The sequence below is a fragment of the Oncorhynchus masou genome, chromosome 9 (genome assembly GCF_036934945.1).
Source record: "Oncorhynchus masou masou isolate Uvic2021 chromosome 9, UVic_Omas_1.1, whole genome shotgun sequence".
Classification (NCBI taxonomy): domain Eukaryota; kingdom Metazoa; phylum Chordata; class Actinopteri; order Salmoniformes; family Salmonidae; genus Oncorhynchus; species Oncorhynchus masou.
The window spans coordinates 44,135-61,700 of record NC_088220.1 but is presented as its reverse complement, the minus strand read 5'-3'; the positions used below and the strand labels follow the sequence as shown (position 1 = coordinate 61,700).

General features: G+C 46.4%; 1 protein-coding gene across 1 annotated transcript in view; it reads left to right on the top strand.

Annotated features, from left to right (window-relative positions):
- Positions 1-427: 427 nt before the first annotated feature.
- The window catches only part of LOC135545406 (protein FAM193B-like), a 42,388-nt gene continuing 25,249 nt past the window's right edge, over positions 428-17,566 (top strand). The window contains exons 1-5 of the mRNA XM_064973011.1: positions 428-699; positions 2,261-2,539; positions 14,439-14,625; positions 14,958-15,170; positions 15,533-16,070. Of these exons, the coding sequence (XP_064829083.1) occupies positions 2,264-2,539; positions 14,439-14,625; positions 14,958-15,170; positions 15,533-16,070 (1,214 nt within the window). The 5' untranslated portion in view covers positions 428-699; positions 2,261-2,263. The remainder of the gene's footprint in view (positions 700-2,260; positions 2,540-14,438; positions 14,626-14,957; positions 15,171-15,532; positions 16,071-17,566) is intronic.

Sequence of the window (17,566 nt, the reverse complement as noted above, 5' to 3'; positions counted from 1 at the left end):
ACCACCACGCTGTGTGTAATAACACCACGCTGTGTGTAATAACACCACGCTGTGTGTAATAACACCACGCTGTGTGTAATACCACCACGCTGTGTGTAATAACACCACGCTGTGTGTAATAACACCACGCTGTGTGCAATAAAATGACGTTGAATGGTGTGGTAGCCAGTCATAGATAGACTATTATCATTATATAATAGTTCAGGTGGAAATATTCATCATGCCAATAAATTCAAAATGTGAAATGCACCAATTTGTAGCCTGTACACCAGAGATTTCTTTTACAAAACGTTATACTGTGTGATTTACATTGGAACGGTTGCCCTCACTCAACATGGCGACTGCTTAGCTTCATCACGGTGAAGCCATTTTGCCAGCACTATCTTTGACCTATGAACCCCCAGAGTGTGGCAGCGCTCCGCCATATTGACTGTTGTCTTGACTGGAGAAGATAGGGTGACCATTTGTGATCCTAGAACAAATCGAAACCGTGCTTTTTAACATCTCTAAACTAGTGCTACCTTGACCAAAGGATATATCCGAGATCTGCGTGATGGCGAGGAAAAAAGCAAACAACAAGGAGTCGGGAGCAAGGAGCTGGTGTCCGGACAACAGAGCATATCGAAGAGCCCCGTCTCTCCCGGAGATGCAGCTGGCGGGGATGCAGGGCTGGATAGACTGGCGTCCAGGGCGAACCAGGTAACGTTAGCTAACCGCAATAAATACAACTAACTAGTGGGCTAACTAAAGAGGTTAACTAACCTACTAATCAGTTAGGGCCATTCCTTGTATTTCTGCTAACGTTAATTCCTTCTGTGTTTGGGTGGTTGATTGGTGATTCTAGCTAAGTTGCATAACTAACTAGTGCTCCAGGGATTGTATTTTTTGTGTATTTTTTTGTTGTTGTTCATTTACAAATCTGGTCGAGGCGGGGTAATAGTTCGCTCCACTCGCTTTAATAAATCATTAAAACTTAGCCAGCGTTGTAAATTGTGCAAGCCATCAATAAATACACACATTCACATTAGTTTTAGTCAACTAGGCTAGTTAGTTAAAGATATACCAGTCCGCATTTTAATGGTAGTTAGTGTCAGCCGCAAGATTGACATTGTTGTGCGTCTGCCACGGTAAAATGTTGCTGTTAAAATTGTATCTAGTTTGTTAGCTCCTAGGATCACGGTGATAATTTTTACCTTTATTTAACTAGGCAAGTCAGTTAAGATCAAATTCTTATTTTAATGAGGGCCTAGGAACAGTGGGTTAACTGCCTGTTCAGGGGCAGAACGACAGATGTATACCTTGTCAGCTCGGGGATTTGAACTTGCAACCTTCCGGTTACTGGTCCAATGCTCTAACCAGTAGGCAACCATGCCGCCCCATATGGAACGTTTACTGACATGCTATCACACTTGGCAGCTAGTACACCATATATACTGTGCGCCGGTACTGTAACTACACGTGCTAGCTCGTTGACTAACAAACCACATCCCCGAGGGGTAGTCTTCTGACTAACTTTAGTTGTAAATAGTGTTAATGTTTGACTAGCACCATTGCATGGCTTTGCTTTTGTTAAGTTAGCATTTTCTCTGCACATCTCAAGTGTCATATGCATGCTTCGAAGTTTTTACCGAAACATTACATGGACGGCCTTGTAGGTGAATGGGGTATTGTGGTAGTAAACAAAACTCACTGTACCAGCAGACCACTAGCTAGTGTGGACATGGGACACATAAAATCACTACATTTTAGCCACTGTTTGTTCTAAGAAACCACTACATGTGCCAAGCTGGCTACACGGGCAACTTTTACTTCCTTTTTGCAATACAAATATTGTTGTGATCATTGTCAACATGGTCAGATCTTACTCGTGAAATTCTAATCTCTGTGTTAAAAACCTGACCTTAGATCAGTGTCCAGAGGACAACTTCAATCCATGTCAATCTTCTCCATGTAAATCTCACTAACATCCACCTCTCCCCAGACCCCATTTTCTCCTCCACCCCTGATCTTGACCTAAAACATCCTCCTCTCTGCTCTCCTCCAACCCTCCTCCATCCTCCCCTTTTCTCTATTCTCCTAGTTTTTCTCCTCTCTTCTCCTCCCCATCCTCCTCCTCTCTTCTTCTCATCTCTTCTCCTCCCTGTCCTCCTCTCTTCTCCTCCCATCTTCCACCTGTCCTTCACCTAGATGATTGACCTCTCTCCTCCTCTCCACTGCATTCCTAATGTCACTGGCTCACCTCTCTTTCGCTCTCCCCCAGCCAATGCACACCTGCTGCCTTCTGTGTCACCGTGAGTTTAAGGACTGGGGGGCGAGCTCTGCCAACGGTCTGCCTGGGGGCCACGGGGCGAAGCTAGCTGATGCTGTCCCAGCCCTGTCCCAGGCCCTGCTCAGAGAGGTGCCGGGCCAGAAGCTGTCGGACACCGTGCCTTCGCTAAGCCAGTCTCTACTGGGAGAGGTGCCACTCTGGATCTGCCAGAGCTGTCGGAAGAGCGTTGAGGAGGAGGAGAGACGGAGCGCACAGGAAACGGCTGCACCGGTAAGAGGGGGATGGAGAGGAGGAGGAGGAGGAGGAGGAGGAAGGGAGGAGGAGAGACGGAGTGCCCACGAGACACCTGTACCGGTAAGAGAGGGAGGAGGAGAGACTGAGTGCCCAGGAAACGGCTGCACCGGTAAGAGGGTGATGGAGAGGAGGAGGAAGGGAGGAGGAGAGACGGAGTGCCCACGAGACACCTGTACCGGTAAGAGAGGGAGGAGGAGAGACTGAGTGCCCAGGAAACGGCTGCACCGGTAAGAGGGGGATGGAGAGGAGGAGGAGGAGGAGGAAGGGAGGAGGGGGAGAGACGGAGTGCCCAGGAGACGCCTACACCGGTAAGGGAGGGAGGGAGAGGAGGAGGTAGGGAGGAGGAGGAGAGACGGAGTGCCCAGGAGACACCTGCACCGGTAAGAAGGGGATGGAGGAGGAGGAGGAAGGGAGGAGGAGAGACGGAGTGCCCACGAGACACCTGTACCGGTAAGAGAGGGAGGAGGAGAGACTGAGTGCCCAGGAAACGGCTGCACCGGTAAGAGGGTGATGGAGAGGAGGAGGAAGGGAGGAGGAGGGAGTGCCCACGAGACACCTGTACCGGTAAGAGAGGGAGGAGGAGAGACTGAGTGCCCAGGAAACGGCTGCACCGGTAAGAGGGGGAGGAGGAGGAGGAGGAAGGGAGGAGGGGGAGAGACGGAGTGCCCAGGAGACGCCTACACCGGTAAGGGAGGGAGGGAGAGGAGGAGGTAGGGAGGAGGAGGAGAGACGGCGTGCCCAGGAGACACCTGCACCGGTAAGAGTGTCAGTACTGTGGATGGATACAGGCAGTGTCAGTGCTGTGGATGGATACAGGCAGTGTCAGTACTGTGGATGGATACAGGCAGTGTCAGTGCTGTGGATGGATACAGGCAGTGTCAGTACTGTGGATGGATACAGGCAGTGTCAGTGCTGTGGATGGATACAGGCAGTGTCAGTACTGTGGATGGATACAGGCAGTGTCAGTGCTGTGGATGGATACAGGCAGTGTCAGTGCTGTGGATGGATACAGGCAGTGTCAGTACTGTGGATGGATACAGGCAGTGTCAGTGCTGTGGATGGATACAGGCAGTGTCAGTACTGTGGATGGATACAGGCAGTGTCAGTACTGTGGATGGATACAGGCAGTGTCAGTGCTGTGGATGGATACAGGCAGTGTCAGTACTGTGGATGGATACAGGCAGTGTCAGTACTGTGGATGGATACAGGCAGTGTCAGTGCTGTGGATGGATACAGGCAGTGTCAGTGCTGTGGATGGATACAGGCAGTGTCAGTGCTGTGGATGGATACAGGCAGTGTCAGTACTGTGGATGGATACAGGCAGTGTCAGTACTGTGGATGGATACAGGCAGTGTCAGTACTGTGGATGGATACAGGCAGTGTCAGTGCTGTGGATGGATACAGGCAGTGTCAATGCTGCCATCCTGTGGCTGTTTGTGGTGTTACAGTGCTCCATTCTGCATGTATAAATGAATACCACATCTAAGAATCCAGTCTCATTGGAAGCTGTTTGTTCTCTGTCAGACTTGTGCTTCTCTCTTCACAAGCACTGAGGCAGTGAGGTAGTGTTATTCATGTGGATTCTTGAGAAAATATAATTTCTGTCTTAGAGGCGTTTTTAAATAAACACTTTACGTATTTAAATGCAATGCACATGGGCTGAAGCTTGTAGCGCATTAAAAATCATCTGTCCTCGGGTTGCAACTCTCACTACCGAGTGCCAAACTGCCTCTGGAAGCAACGTCAGCACAAGAACTGTTGGTTGGGAGCTTCATGAAATGGGTTGCCACTGCCGAGCAGCACACAAACCTAAGATCACCATGCACAATGCCAAGCGTCAGCTGGAGTGGTGTAAAGCTCTTCGCCATTGGACTCTGGAACAGTGGAAACGTGTTCTCTGGAGTGATGAATCCCTCCACCAATTGGGGGTCAGGCCCTTTCCTGTTTCAGCATGACAATGCCCCGTGCACAAAGCGAGGTCCACAATACAGTAATGGTTTGTCGAGATCGGTGTGTAAGAACTTGACTGGCCTGCACAGAGCCCTGACCTCAAACCCATCGAACACCGTTGGGATGAATTGGAACGCCGACTGTGAGCCAGGCCTAATCACCCCCAACATCAGTGACCAACCTCACTAATGCTCTTATGGCTGAATGGAAGCAAGTCCCCACAGCAATGTTCCAACATCTAGTGGAAAGCCTTCCCAGAAGAGTGGAGGCTGTTATAGTAGCAATGTTCCAACATCTAGTGGAAAGCCTTCCCAGAAGAGTGGAGGCTGTTATAGCAGCAATGTTCCAACATCTAGTGGAAAACCTTCCCAGAAGAGTGGAGGCTGTTATAGCAGCAATGTTCCAACATCTAGTGGAAAACCTTCCCAGAAGAGTGGAGGCTGTTATAGCAGCAATGTTCCAACATCTAGTGGAAAGCCTTCCCAGAAGAGTGGAGGCTGTTATAGCAGCAATGTACCAACATCTAGTGGAAAGCCTTCCCAGAAGAGTGGAGGCTGTTATAGCAGCAAAGGGGGGACAAACTCCATTTTAATGCCCATGATTTTGTAATGAGATGTTCAACAAGCAGGTGTCCACACACTTTTGGTCATGTAGAGTAACTAGTCTTGTAAGAGCCAGACAGACCCATGAGGTTGGAGTAGAGCTGGGATGATAAACCTAAAATGATCGACACCGACCAGTCACTTATCACAGGCATTTTGCTGATCTTGTTCATTACGATGAGTAGCTCTATACGAGAGAAATGTCAAGTTTTGAAATGAAATAAGAATGATAATGTGTGATTGTTCATGGGACAATTAATGGCTTCAACCATCAAACTAGTAGTTTAAAGGAGAATAAAAACAATGGGGGAGCACATTATTCACGTTAAACGCGGGAGCACATTATTCACGTTAAACGCGGGAGCACATTATTCAGAATCTAGGGCCTGTAGGACCTGCCTTGTTGATAGTGCTGTTAAGAAGGTAGAAACTAGGGTCTGTAAGACCTGCCTTGTTGATAGTGTTGTTAAGAAGGTAGAAACTAGGGCCTGTAGGACCTGCCTTGTTGATAGTGTTGTTAAGAAGGTAGAAACTAGGGTCTGTAGGACCTGCCTTGTTGATAGTGTTGTTAAGAAGGTAGAAACTAGGGCCTGTAGGACCTGCCTTGTTGATAGTGCTGTTTAGAAGGTAGAAACTAGGGCCTGTAGGACCTGCCTTGTTGATAGTGTTGTTAAGAAGGTAGAAACTAGGGCCTGTAGGACCTGCCTTGTTGATAGTGTTGTTAAGAAGGCAGAAACTAGGGCCTGTAGGACCTGCCTTGTTGATAGTGTTGTTAAGAAGGTAGAAACTAGGGCCTGTTGGACCTGCCTTGTTGATAGTGCTGTTAAGAAGGTAGAAACTAGGGCCTGTAGGACCTGCCTTGTTGATAGTGTTGTTCAGAAGGTAGAAACTAGGGCCTGTAGGACCTGCCTTGTTGACAGTGTTGTTAAGAAGGTAGAAACTAGGGCCTGTAGGACCTGCCTTGTTGATAGTGTTGTTAAGAAGGCAGAAACTAGGGCCTGTAGGACCTGCCTTGTTGATAGTGTTGTTAAGAAGGTAGAAACTAGGGCCTGTAGGACCTGCCTTGTTGATAGTGTTGTTCAGAAGGTAGAAACTAGGGCCTGTAGGACCTGCCTTGTTGATAGTGTTGTTAAGAAGGCAGAGCAGCGCTTTATTATAGACAGACTTCTCCCCATCTTAGCTACTGTTGTATCAGTATGCTTTGACCATGACAGTTTACAATCCAGGGTTACACCAAGCAGTTTAGTCACCTCAACCTGCTCAATTTCCACAATATTTATTACAAGGTTTAGTTGAGGTTTAGGGTTTAGTGAATGATTCTACCTGGCCTAGTGGTTAGAGTGTAGAGGTGGTAGGTAGCCTAGTGGTTAGAGCGTAGAGGTGGCAGGGTGGCCTAGTGGTTAGAGTGTAGAGGTGGCAGGGTGGCCTAGTGGTTAGAGTGTAGAGGTGGCAGGGTGGCCTAGTGGTTAGAGTGTAGAGGTGGCAGGGTGGCCTAGTGGTTAGAGTGTAGAGGTGGCAGGTAGCCTAGTGGTTAGAGCGTTGCGCCAGTAACCAAAAGGTTGCTCAATCGAATCCCCGAGCTGACAATGTAAAAATCTGTCGTTCTGCCTCTGAACAAGGCAGTTAACCCACCGTTCCCCGGTAGGCCGTCAATATAAATAAGAATGTGTTCTAAACTGACTTTCCCAGTTTAAATAAAGGTTACAGAACACCCTCTGTGTTCTGTTAGACAGGTAACTCTTTATCCACATTATAGCAGGGGGTGTAAAGCCATAACACATTCTAGAACACCCTCTGTGTTCTGTTGGACAGGTAACTCTTTATCCACATTATAGTAGGGGGTGTAAAGCCATAACACATTCTAGAACACCCTCTGTTCTGTTAGACAGGTAACTCTTTATCCACATTATAGCAGGGGGTGTAAAGCCATAACACATTCTAGAACACCCTCTGTGTTCTGTTAGACAGGTAACTCTTTATCCACATTATAGCAGAGGGTGTAAAGCCATAACACATTCTAGAACACCCTCTGTGTTCTGTTAGACAGGTAACTCTTTATCCACATTATAGCAGGGGGTGTAAAGCCATAACACATTCTAGAACACCCTCTGTGTTCTGTTAGACAGGTAACTCTTTATCCACATTATAGTAGGGGGTGTAAAGCCATAACACATTCTAGAACACCCTCCGTGTTCTGTTAGACAGGTAACTCTTTATCCACATTATAGTAGGGGGTGTAAAGCCATAACACATTCTAGAACACCCTCTGTTCTGTTAGACAGGTAACTCTTTATCCACATTATAGTAGGGGGTGTAAAGCCATAACACATTCTAGAACACCCTCTGTTCTGTTAGACAGGTAACTCTTTATCCACATTATAGCAGGGGGTGTAAAGCCATAACACATTCTAGAACACCCTCTGTTCTGTTAGACAGGTAACTCTTTATCCACATTATAGCAGGGGGTGTAAAGCCATAACACATTCTAGAACACCCTCTGTTCTGTTAGACAGGTAACTCTTTATCCACATTATAGCAGGGGGTGTAAAGCCATAACACATTCTAGAACACCCTCTGTGTTCTGTTGGACAGGTAACTCTTTATCCACATTATAGTAGGGGGTGTAAAGCCATAACACATTCTAGAACACCCTCTGTTCTGTTAGACAGGTAACTCTTTATCCACATTATAGTAGGGGGTGTAAAGCCATAACACATTCTAGAAGACCCTCTGTGTTCTGTTAGACAGGTAACTCTTTATCCACATTATAGTAGGGGGTGTAAAGCCATAACACATTCTAGAACACCCTCCGTGTTCTGTTAGACAGGTAACTCTTTATCCACATTATAGTAGGGGGTGTAAAGCCATAACACATTCTAGAACACCCTCTGTTCTGTTAGACAGGTAACTCTTTATCCACATTATAGTAGGGGTGTAAAGCCATAACACATTCTAGAACACCCTCTGTTCTGTTAGACAGGTAACTCTTTATCCACATTATAGCAGGGGGTGTAAAGCCATAACACATTCTAGAACACCCTCTGTTCTGTTAGACAGGTAACTCTTTATCCACATTATAGCAGGGGGTGTAAAGCCATAACACATTCTAGAACACCCTCTGTTCTGTTAGACAGGTAACTCTTTATCCACATTATAGCAGGGGGTGTAAAGCCATAACACATTCTAGAACACCCTCTGTGTTCTGTTAGACAGGTAACTCTTTATCCACATTATAGTAGGGGGTGTAAAGCCATAACACATTCTAGAACACCCTCTGTTCTGTTAGACAGGTAACTCTTTATCCACATTATAGCAGGGGGTGTAAAGCCATAACACATTCTAGAACACCCTCTGTGTTCTGTTGGACAGGTAACTTTTTATCCACATTATAGCAGAGGGTGTAAAGCCATGTCATCCCTACGTTTGCTAATCTTGCCAATACATTTTTTAAATCATTATACGTATTTGGCAATATCAGTGGGTTTAGTGACGAATCTGATTCAATGAATGATGGCGCTGAGTTTGCCTTTTTCCCAACATTTGATTGAAGATGTCCCAAAGCTTTGTTTCATAGTGTAGTTTTATTGATTTATTTTTGCAGTTCGTTTGGCAATCGGTTGTGCTGCCAGTCTTATTTGCCATCCCTCTCAACCATACAAATGTTCAATTCCTCATCCCTCTCAACCGTACAAATGTTAAAATCCTCATCCCTCTCAACCGTACAAATGTTAAAATCCTCATCCCTCTCAACCGTACAAATGTTAAAATCCTCATCCCTCTCAACCGTACAAATGTTAAAATCCTCATCCCTCTCAACCGTACAAATGTTAAAATCCTCATCCCTCTCAACCGTACAAATGTTAAAATCCTCATCCCTCTCAACCGTACAAATGTTAAAATCCTCATCCCTCTCAACCGTACAAATGTTAAAATCCTCATCCCTCTCAACCGTACAAATGTTAAAATCCTCATCCCTCTCAACCGTACAAATGTTCAAATCCTCATCCCTCTCAACCGTACAAATGTTCAAATCCTCATCCCTCTCAACCGTACAAATGTTCAAATCCTCATCCCTCTCAACCGTACAAATGTTCAAATCCTCATCCCTCTCAACCGTACAAATGTTCAAATCCTCATCCCTCTCAACCGTACAAATGTTCAAATCCTCATCCCTCTCAACCGTACAAATGTTCAAATCCTCATCCCTCTCAACCGTACAAATGTTCAAATCCTCATCCCTCTCAACCGTACAAATGTTCAAATCCTCATCCCTCTCAACCGTACAAATGTTCAAATCCTCATCCCTCTCAACCGTACAAATGTTCAAATCCTCATCCCTCTCAACCGTACAAATGTTCAATTCCTCATCCCTCTCAACCGTACAAATGTTCAATTCCTCATCCCTCTCAACCGTACAAATGTTAAAATCCTCATCCCTCTCAACCGTACAAATGTTAAAATCCTCATCCCTCTCAACCGTACAAATGTTAAAATCCTCATCCCTCTCAACCGTACAAATGTTAAAATCCTCATCCCTCTCAACCGTACAAATGTTAAAATCCTCATCCCTCTCAACCGTACAAATGTTAAAATCCTCATCCCTCTCAACCGTACAAATGTTAAAATCCTCATCCCTCTCAACCGTACAAATGTTAAAATCCTCATCCCTCTCAACCGTACAAATGTTAAAATCCTCATCCCTCTCAACCGTACAAATGTTAAAATCCTCATCCCTCTCAACCGTACAAATGTTAAAATCCTCATCCCTCTCAACCGTACAAATGTTAAAATCCTCATCCCTCTCAACCGTACAAATGTTAAAATCCTCATCCCTCTCAACCGTACAAATGTTAAAATCCTCATCCCTCTCAACCGTACAAATGTTAAAATCCTCATCCCTCTCAACCGTACAAATGTTAAAATCCTCATCCCTCTCAACCGTACAAATGTTAAAATCCTCATCCCTCTCAACCGTACAAATGTTCAAATCCTCATCCCTCTCAACCGTACAAATGTTCAAATCCTCATCCCTCTCAACCGTACAAATGTTCAAATCCTCATCCCTCTCAACCGTACAAATGTTCAAATCCTCATCCCTCTCAACCGTACAAATGTTCAAATCCTCATCCCTCTCAACCGTACAAATGTTCAAATCCTCATCCCTCTCAACCGTACAAATGTTCAAATCCTCATCCCTCTCAACCGTACAAATGTTCAAATCCTCATCCCTCTCAACCGTACAAATGTTCAAATCCTCATCCCTCTCAACCGTACAAATGTTCAAATCCTCATCCCTCTCAACCGTACAAATGTTCAAATCCTCATCCCTCTCAACCGTACAAATGTTCAAATCCTCATCCCTCTCAACCGTACAAATGTTCAAATCCTCATCCCTCTCAACCGTACAAATGTTCAAATCCTCATCCCTCTCAACCGTACAAATGTTCAAATCCTCATCCCTCTCAACCGTACAAATGTTCAAATCCTCATCCCTCTCAACCGTACAAATGTTCAAATCCTCATCCCTCTCAACCGTACAAATGTTCAAATCCTCATCCCTCTCAACCGTACAAATGTTCAAATCCTCATCCCTCTCAACCGTACAAATGTTCAAATCCTCATCCCTCTCAACCGTACAAATGTTCAAATCCTCATCCCTCTCAACCGTACAAATGTTCAAATCCTCATCCCTCTCAACCGTACAAATGTTCAAATCCTCATCCCTCTCAACCGTACAAATGTTCAAATCCTCATCCCTCTCAACCGTACAAATGTTCAAATCCTCATCCCTCTCAACCGTACAAATGTTCAAATCCTCATCCCTCTCAACCGTACAAATGTTCAAATCCTCATCCCTCTCAACCGTACAAATGTTCAAATCCTCATCCCTCTCAACCGTACAAATGTTCAAATCCTCATCCCTCTCAACCGTACAAATGTTCAAATCCTCATCCCTCTCAACCGTACAAATGTTCAAATCCTCATCCCTCTCAACCGTACAAATGTTCAAATCCTCATCCCTCTCAACCGTACAAATGTTAAAATCCTCATCCCTCTCAACCGTACAAATGTTAAAATCCTCATCCCTCTCAACCGTACAAATGTTAAAATCCTCATCCCTCTCAACCGTACAAATGTTAAAATCCTCATCCCTCTCAACCGTACAAATGTTAAAATCCTCATCCCTCTCAACCGTACAAATGTTAAAATCCTCATCCCTCTCAACCGTACAAATGTTAAAATCCTCATCCCTCTCAACCGTACAAATGTTCAAATCCTCATCCCTCTCAACCGTACAAATGTTCAAATCCTCATCCCTCTCAACCGTACAAATGTTCAAATCCTCATCCCTCTCAACCGTACAAATGTTCAAATCCTCATCCCTCTCAACCGTACAAATGTTCAAATCCTCATCCCTCTCAACCGTACAAATGTTCAAATCCTCATCCCTCTCAACCGTACAAATGTTCAAATCCTCATCCCTCTCAACCGTACAAATGTTCAAATCCTCATCCCTCTCAACCGTACAAATGTTCAAATCCTCATCCCTCTCAACCGTACAAATGTTCAAATCCTCATCCCTCTCAACCGTACAAATGTTCAAATCCTCATCCCTCTCAACCGTACAAATGTTCAAATCCTCATCCCTCTCAACCGTACAAATGTTCAAATCCTCATCCCTCTCAACCGTACAAATGTTCAAATCCTCATCCCTCTCAACCGTACAAATGTTCAAATCCTCATCCCTCTCAACCGTACAAATGTTCAAATCCTCATCCCTCTCAACCGTACAAATGTTCAAATCCTCATCCCTCTCAACCGTACAAATGTTCAAATCCTCATCCCTCTCAACCGTACAAATGTTCAAATCCTCATCCCTCTCAACCGTACAAATGTTCAAATCCTCATCCCTCTCAACCGTACAAATGTTCAAATCCTCATCCCTCTCAACCGTACAAATGTTCAAATCCTCATCCCTCTCAACCGTACAAATGTTCAAATCCTCATCCCTCTCAACCGTACAAATGTTCAAATCCTCATCCCTCTCAACCGTACAAATGTTCAAATCCTCATCCCTCTCAACCGTACAAATGTTAAAATCCTCATCCCTCTCAACCGTACAAATGTTCAAATCCTCATCCCTCTCAACCGTACAAATGTTCAAATCCTCATCCCTCTCAACCGTACAAATGTTCAAATCCTCATCCCTCTCAACCGTACAAATGTTCAAATCCTCATCCCTCTCAACCGTACAAATGTTCAAATCCTCATCCCTCTCAACCGTACAAATGTTCAAATCCTCATCCCTCTCAACCGTACAAATGTTCAAATCCTCATCCCTCTCAACCGTACAAATGTTCAAATCCTCATCCCCCTCAACCGTACAAATGTTCAATTCCTCATCAATCCAAGGGGATTTAACAGTTTTTAGTCATTTTCTTAATGAGCTTATTAGTAACTGGAATAAGTAGTTTCATACATGAGTCAAGTGCAGCGTCTGGTTGCTCCTCTTTACACACCACAGACCAGCAGCGTCTGGTTGCTCCTCATTACACACCACAGACCAGCAGCGTCTGGTTGCTCCTCATTACACACCACAGACCAGCAGCGTCTGGTTGCTCCTCATTACACACCACAGACCAGCAGCGTCTGGTTGCTCCTCATTACTCACCACAGACCAGCAGCGTCTGGTCATTACACACCACAGACCAACAGCGTCTGGTTGCTCCTCATTACACACCACAGACCAGCAGCGTCTGGTTGCTCCTCATTACACACCACAGACCAGCAGCGTCTGGTCATTACACACCACAGACCAGCAGCGTCTGGTTGCTCCTCATTACACACCACAGACCAGCAGCGTCTGGTTGCTCCTCATTACACACCACAGACCAGCAGCGTCTGGTTGCTCCTCATTACTCACCACAGACCAGCAGCGTCTGGTCATTACACACCACAGACCAACAGCGTCTGGTTGCTCCTCATTACACACCACAGACCAGCAGCGTCTGGTTGCTCCTCATTACACACCACAGACCAGCAGCGTCTGGTCATTACACACCACAGACCAGCAGCGTCTGGTTGCTCCTCATTACACACCACAGACCAGCAGCGTCTGGTTGCTCCTCATTACACACCACAGACCAGCACATATTATTTACATCATCAACATATGAATCACTACAAAACTTATTGTATGACCAATTATACAGTATATTAGGCCCAGCCTGACCAATTATACACTATATTAGGCCCAGCCTGACCTCTTCTACAGTATATTAGGCCCAGCCTGACCTCTTCTACACTATATTAGGCCCAGCCTGACCAATTATACAGTATATTAGGCCCAGCCTGACCTCTTCTACAGTATATTAGGCCCAGCCTGACCTCTTATACACTATATTAGGCCCAGCCTGTCCTCTTATACACTATATTAGGCCCAGCCTGACCTCTTCTACAGTATATTAGGCCCAGCCTGACCTCTTCTACACTATATTAGGCCCAGCCTGACCTCTTCTACAGTATATTAGGCCCAGCCTGACCTCTTCTACACTATATTAGGCCCAGCCTGACCTCTTCTACACTATATTAGGCCCAGCCTGACCTCTTCTACACTATATTAGGCCCAGCCTGTCCTCTTATACACTATATTAGGCCCAGCCTGACCTCTTCTACACTATATTAGGCCCAGCCTGACCTCTTCTACACTATATTAGGCCCAGCCTGACCTCTTCTACACTATATTAGGCCCAGCCTGACCTCTTCTACACTATATTAGGCCCAGCCTGACCTCTTATTCACTATATTAGGCCCAGCCTGACCTCTTATACACTATATTAGGCCCAGCCTGACCTCTTCTACACTATATTAGGCCCAGCCTGACCTCTTCTACACTATATTAGGCCCAGCCTGACCTCTTATACACTATATTAGGCCCAGCCTGACCTCTTATACACTATATTAGGCCCAGCCTGACCTCTTCTACACTATATTAGGCCCAGCCTGACCTCTTCTACACTATATTAGGCCCAGCCTGACCTCTTATACACTATATTAGGCCCAGCCTGACCTCTTCTACACTATATTAGGCCCAGCCTGACCTCTTCTACACTATATTAGGCCCAGCCTGACCTCTTATACACTATATTAGGCCCAGCCTTTGGAAGTGAGTTTTTCCTGGATATGGCTCCTATATTGTGATCACTACAGCCGATGGATTTGGATACTGCTTTAGAGCACATAGCTACAACATCAAATGTTATTTGGGGGGGAGGCTGTACCCATCAACCATGTCCTGAACTAGCATCTTCTCTCCCCCCCAGGTTCCGTTGTCCCACTCATCGTCGTGTAGGGCCCAGAGCTGTAGTGAAGGTTACCCAGAGCAGAGCTCGGTAGACTGGGACCCATCCTCCTTCCTCTCGGCCCACAAGCTTTCTGGTCTCTGGAACTCGGCTCACAGCAACGGAGGGATCCACTGCAACCACAGCACTGCCTCGCACGCACAGCAAGGTAAACACACCTTGACCTCACACCTCTCTGCTCGGGTCTCTCCTCTCTCTCTTCTCTCTCTCTCTCTCTGCTCAGATCTCTCTCTCTGCTCAGATCTCTCAAGGTTAAGTCGCAAACAGATGCAAACAAATTTTGACATTTCATTATTTGGCATGTTTTCAGTGAATTTACTTTAACAAAATTGTAACATTTGCAGACATTTACACTGACAAAATGGAGGGAACGACTTTAGTGTGTAGCTAGCTACTGACTACAGAAACACAACCTGTTACTCCTCTGAGTAAAACCTTCTTCCTTCTCTCCTCTTCATTATCCCTCCTCTGGTCCAATAGGAACAGGGGGACCAGCGTGTCATGAGAAGCGAGTCTCTCACGAGGCTCCTGGGAAATCTGCTAAAATGCCTGGGGCCAAAGTGTGCCCCTACAGTCACCCTTCCCAGAATTCCAGTGGTTCTTCCCCCGGGAACCCGCTCTCTACCTCCGGGGACCTCTGTAAGACCACCCCAAAGCACTTCAAGACCATGTGCCGACGACCAACACCACCTGGTGAGATCTCTCTCTTTCTCTCCACCCTTTTTAGGACACAGAGAATTCAAGACATACCGGCATCCTCACCTGAATTACAGTTCACGTGTCTTGTTGACAATAGCGCATAGATTACACCTCTAGAGAGAAGCAGAGATATGGCCCATAGATTATTAATCTAGAGAGAAGCCGAGTTATGGCCCATAGATTACACCTCTAGAGAGAAGCAGAGATATGGCCCATAGATTATTAATCTAGAGAGAGGCAGAGATATGGCCCATAGATTACACCTCTAGAGAGAAGCAGACATCTGTATCCACTGGGAATCACAACTATGTTTGTCCAATATTCCAGTCAACACTTGTCTCTCCTCTGTCCTCCAGGGGAATCATTCCACCCCAGCGACCACCACCAACACTCAGACCTGTCTGTCCCCCCCAACAGCCCCACTGGCCTCTCCTCCTCCTCTCAGCAGTCCTCTCTCCTGCCCCTCCAGCAGAGCTCCGGAGGGCAGCAGCACGGCCATGTCACATCCTCCTCCTCTCCCGGTCTAGCTGCTCACGCCCCCTTCTCCCCGCTGGTACCAAACCTCCACGTCCCCGCGGCAGGGGCCAAGCTGGGGGCCCTGGGTGGCCCTGACTGCTCAGCAGGGGCCAAGCTGGGGGCCCTGAGTGGCCCTGACTGCCCAACAGGGGCCAAGCTGGGGGCCCTGGGTGGCCCTGACTGCCCAACAGGGGCCCTCCATAAGCCCTTGGCATGTAAGAACTCACACATTCCTCCTGTGAACGGCCAGCACAGCAAACTGGGCCCCTCCCAGATGGGCTGTAACCACCCCTGTAATGGCCACAGTGGGGGGGCGCTGCCCTCTTCCAACGTGGGACACCTGACCGCTGGGCAACACCTGACTGCTGGCGCCTGCAGGTTGGTAGTTTTGACAGATAGTTTCACAGGAATTAGATGAGAGAACGATGTACAATGGCAAGGAACAGTATGTGAACCCTTTGGAATGACCTGGACTTCTGCATAAATTGGTCATAAAATGTGATCTGATCTTCATCTAAGTCACAACACCTGACAAACCCAGTCTGCTTAAAGTAATAACACACCAATTATTATATTTTTTCTTGTCGATATTGAATGTGTCATTTAAACATTCACAGTGTAGGTTGTGAATGTATGTGAACCCCAAAGGCTGATGACTTCTCCTAAAGCTAATTCGAGTCAGGAGTCAGCTAACCTGGAGTCCAATCAATGAGACGAGATGTTGGTTAGAGCTGCCCTGCCCTCACACAATTTGAGTTTGCTATTCACAAGAAGCATTGCATGATGTCAACCATGCCTCGAACTAAAGAAATCTCAGAACACCCAAGATTAAGAATTGTTGACTTGCATGAAGCTGGAAAGGGTTACAAATAGTATCTCTAAAAGCCTTGATGTTCATCAGTCCACGGTAAGACACATTGTCTATAAATGGAGAAAGTTCAGCACTGTTGCTACTCTCCCTAGGACTGGCCATCCTGCAAAGATGACTGCAAGAGCACAGTGCAGAAAGCTCAATGAGGTTAAGAAGAACCCTATAGTATCAGCTAAAGACTTACAGAAATCACTGGAACATGCTAACATCTCTGTTGATGAGTCTACGATACGTAAAACACTAAATAAGAATGGTGTTCATGGGAGGACACCACGGAAGAAGCCACTGCTGTCCAAAAAAAACATTGCTGTACTAAAATCTGCAAAAATGCACCTGGATGTTCCACAGCGCTTCTGGCAAAATATTCTGTGGACAGGTGAAACTACAGTTGAGTTGTTGAGAAGGTACACACAACACTATGTGTGGAGAAAAAAAAAGGCACATCACACCAAACCCAACTGTAAAGTCTGGTGGAGAGAGCGTCATGGTTTGGATCGGCTTTGCTGCCTCAGGGCCTGGACAGCTTGCGATTATCGACGGGAAAATGAATTCCCAAGTTCATCAAGACGTTTTGCAGGAGAATGTTAGGCTATCTGTTCGCCAATTGAAGCTCAACAGAAGTTGGGTGATGCAACAGGACAACGAACCACAACACAGAAGTAAATCAACAACAGAACGGCTTCAACAGAAGAAAATACGCCTTCTGGAATGGCCCAGTCAGAGTCCTGACCTCAACCCGAGTGGCCCAGTCAGAGTCCTGGCCTCAACCCGAGTGGCCCAGTCAGAGTCCTGGCCTCAACCCGAGTGGCCCAGTCAGAGTCCTGGCCTCAACCCGAGTGGCCCAGTCAGAGTCCTGGCCTCAACCCGAGTGGCCCAGTCAGAGTCCTGGCCTCAACCCGAGTGGCCCAGTCAGAGTCCTGACCTCAACCCGAGTGGCCCAGTCAGAGTCCTGACCTCAACCTGATTGAGATGCTGTGGCGTGACCTCAAGAGAGCAGTTCACG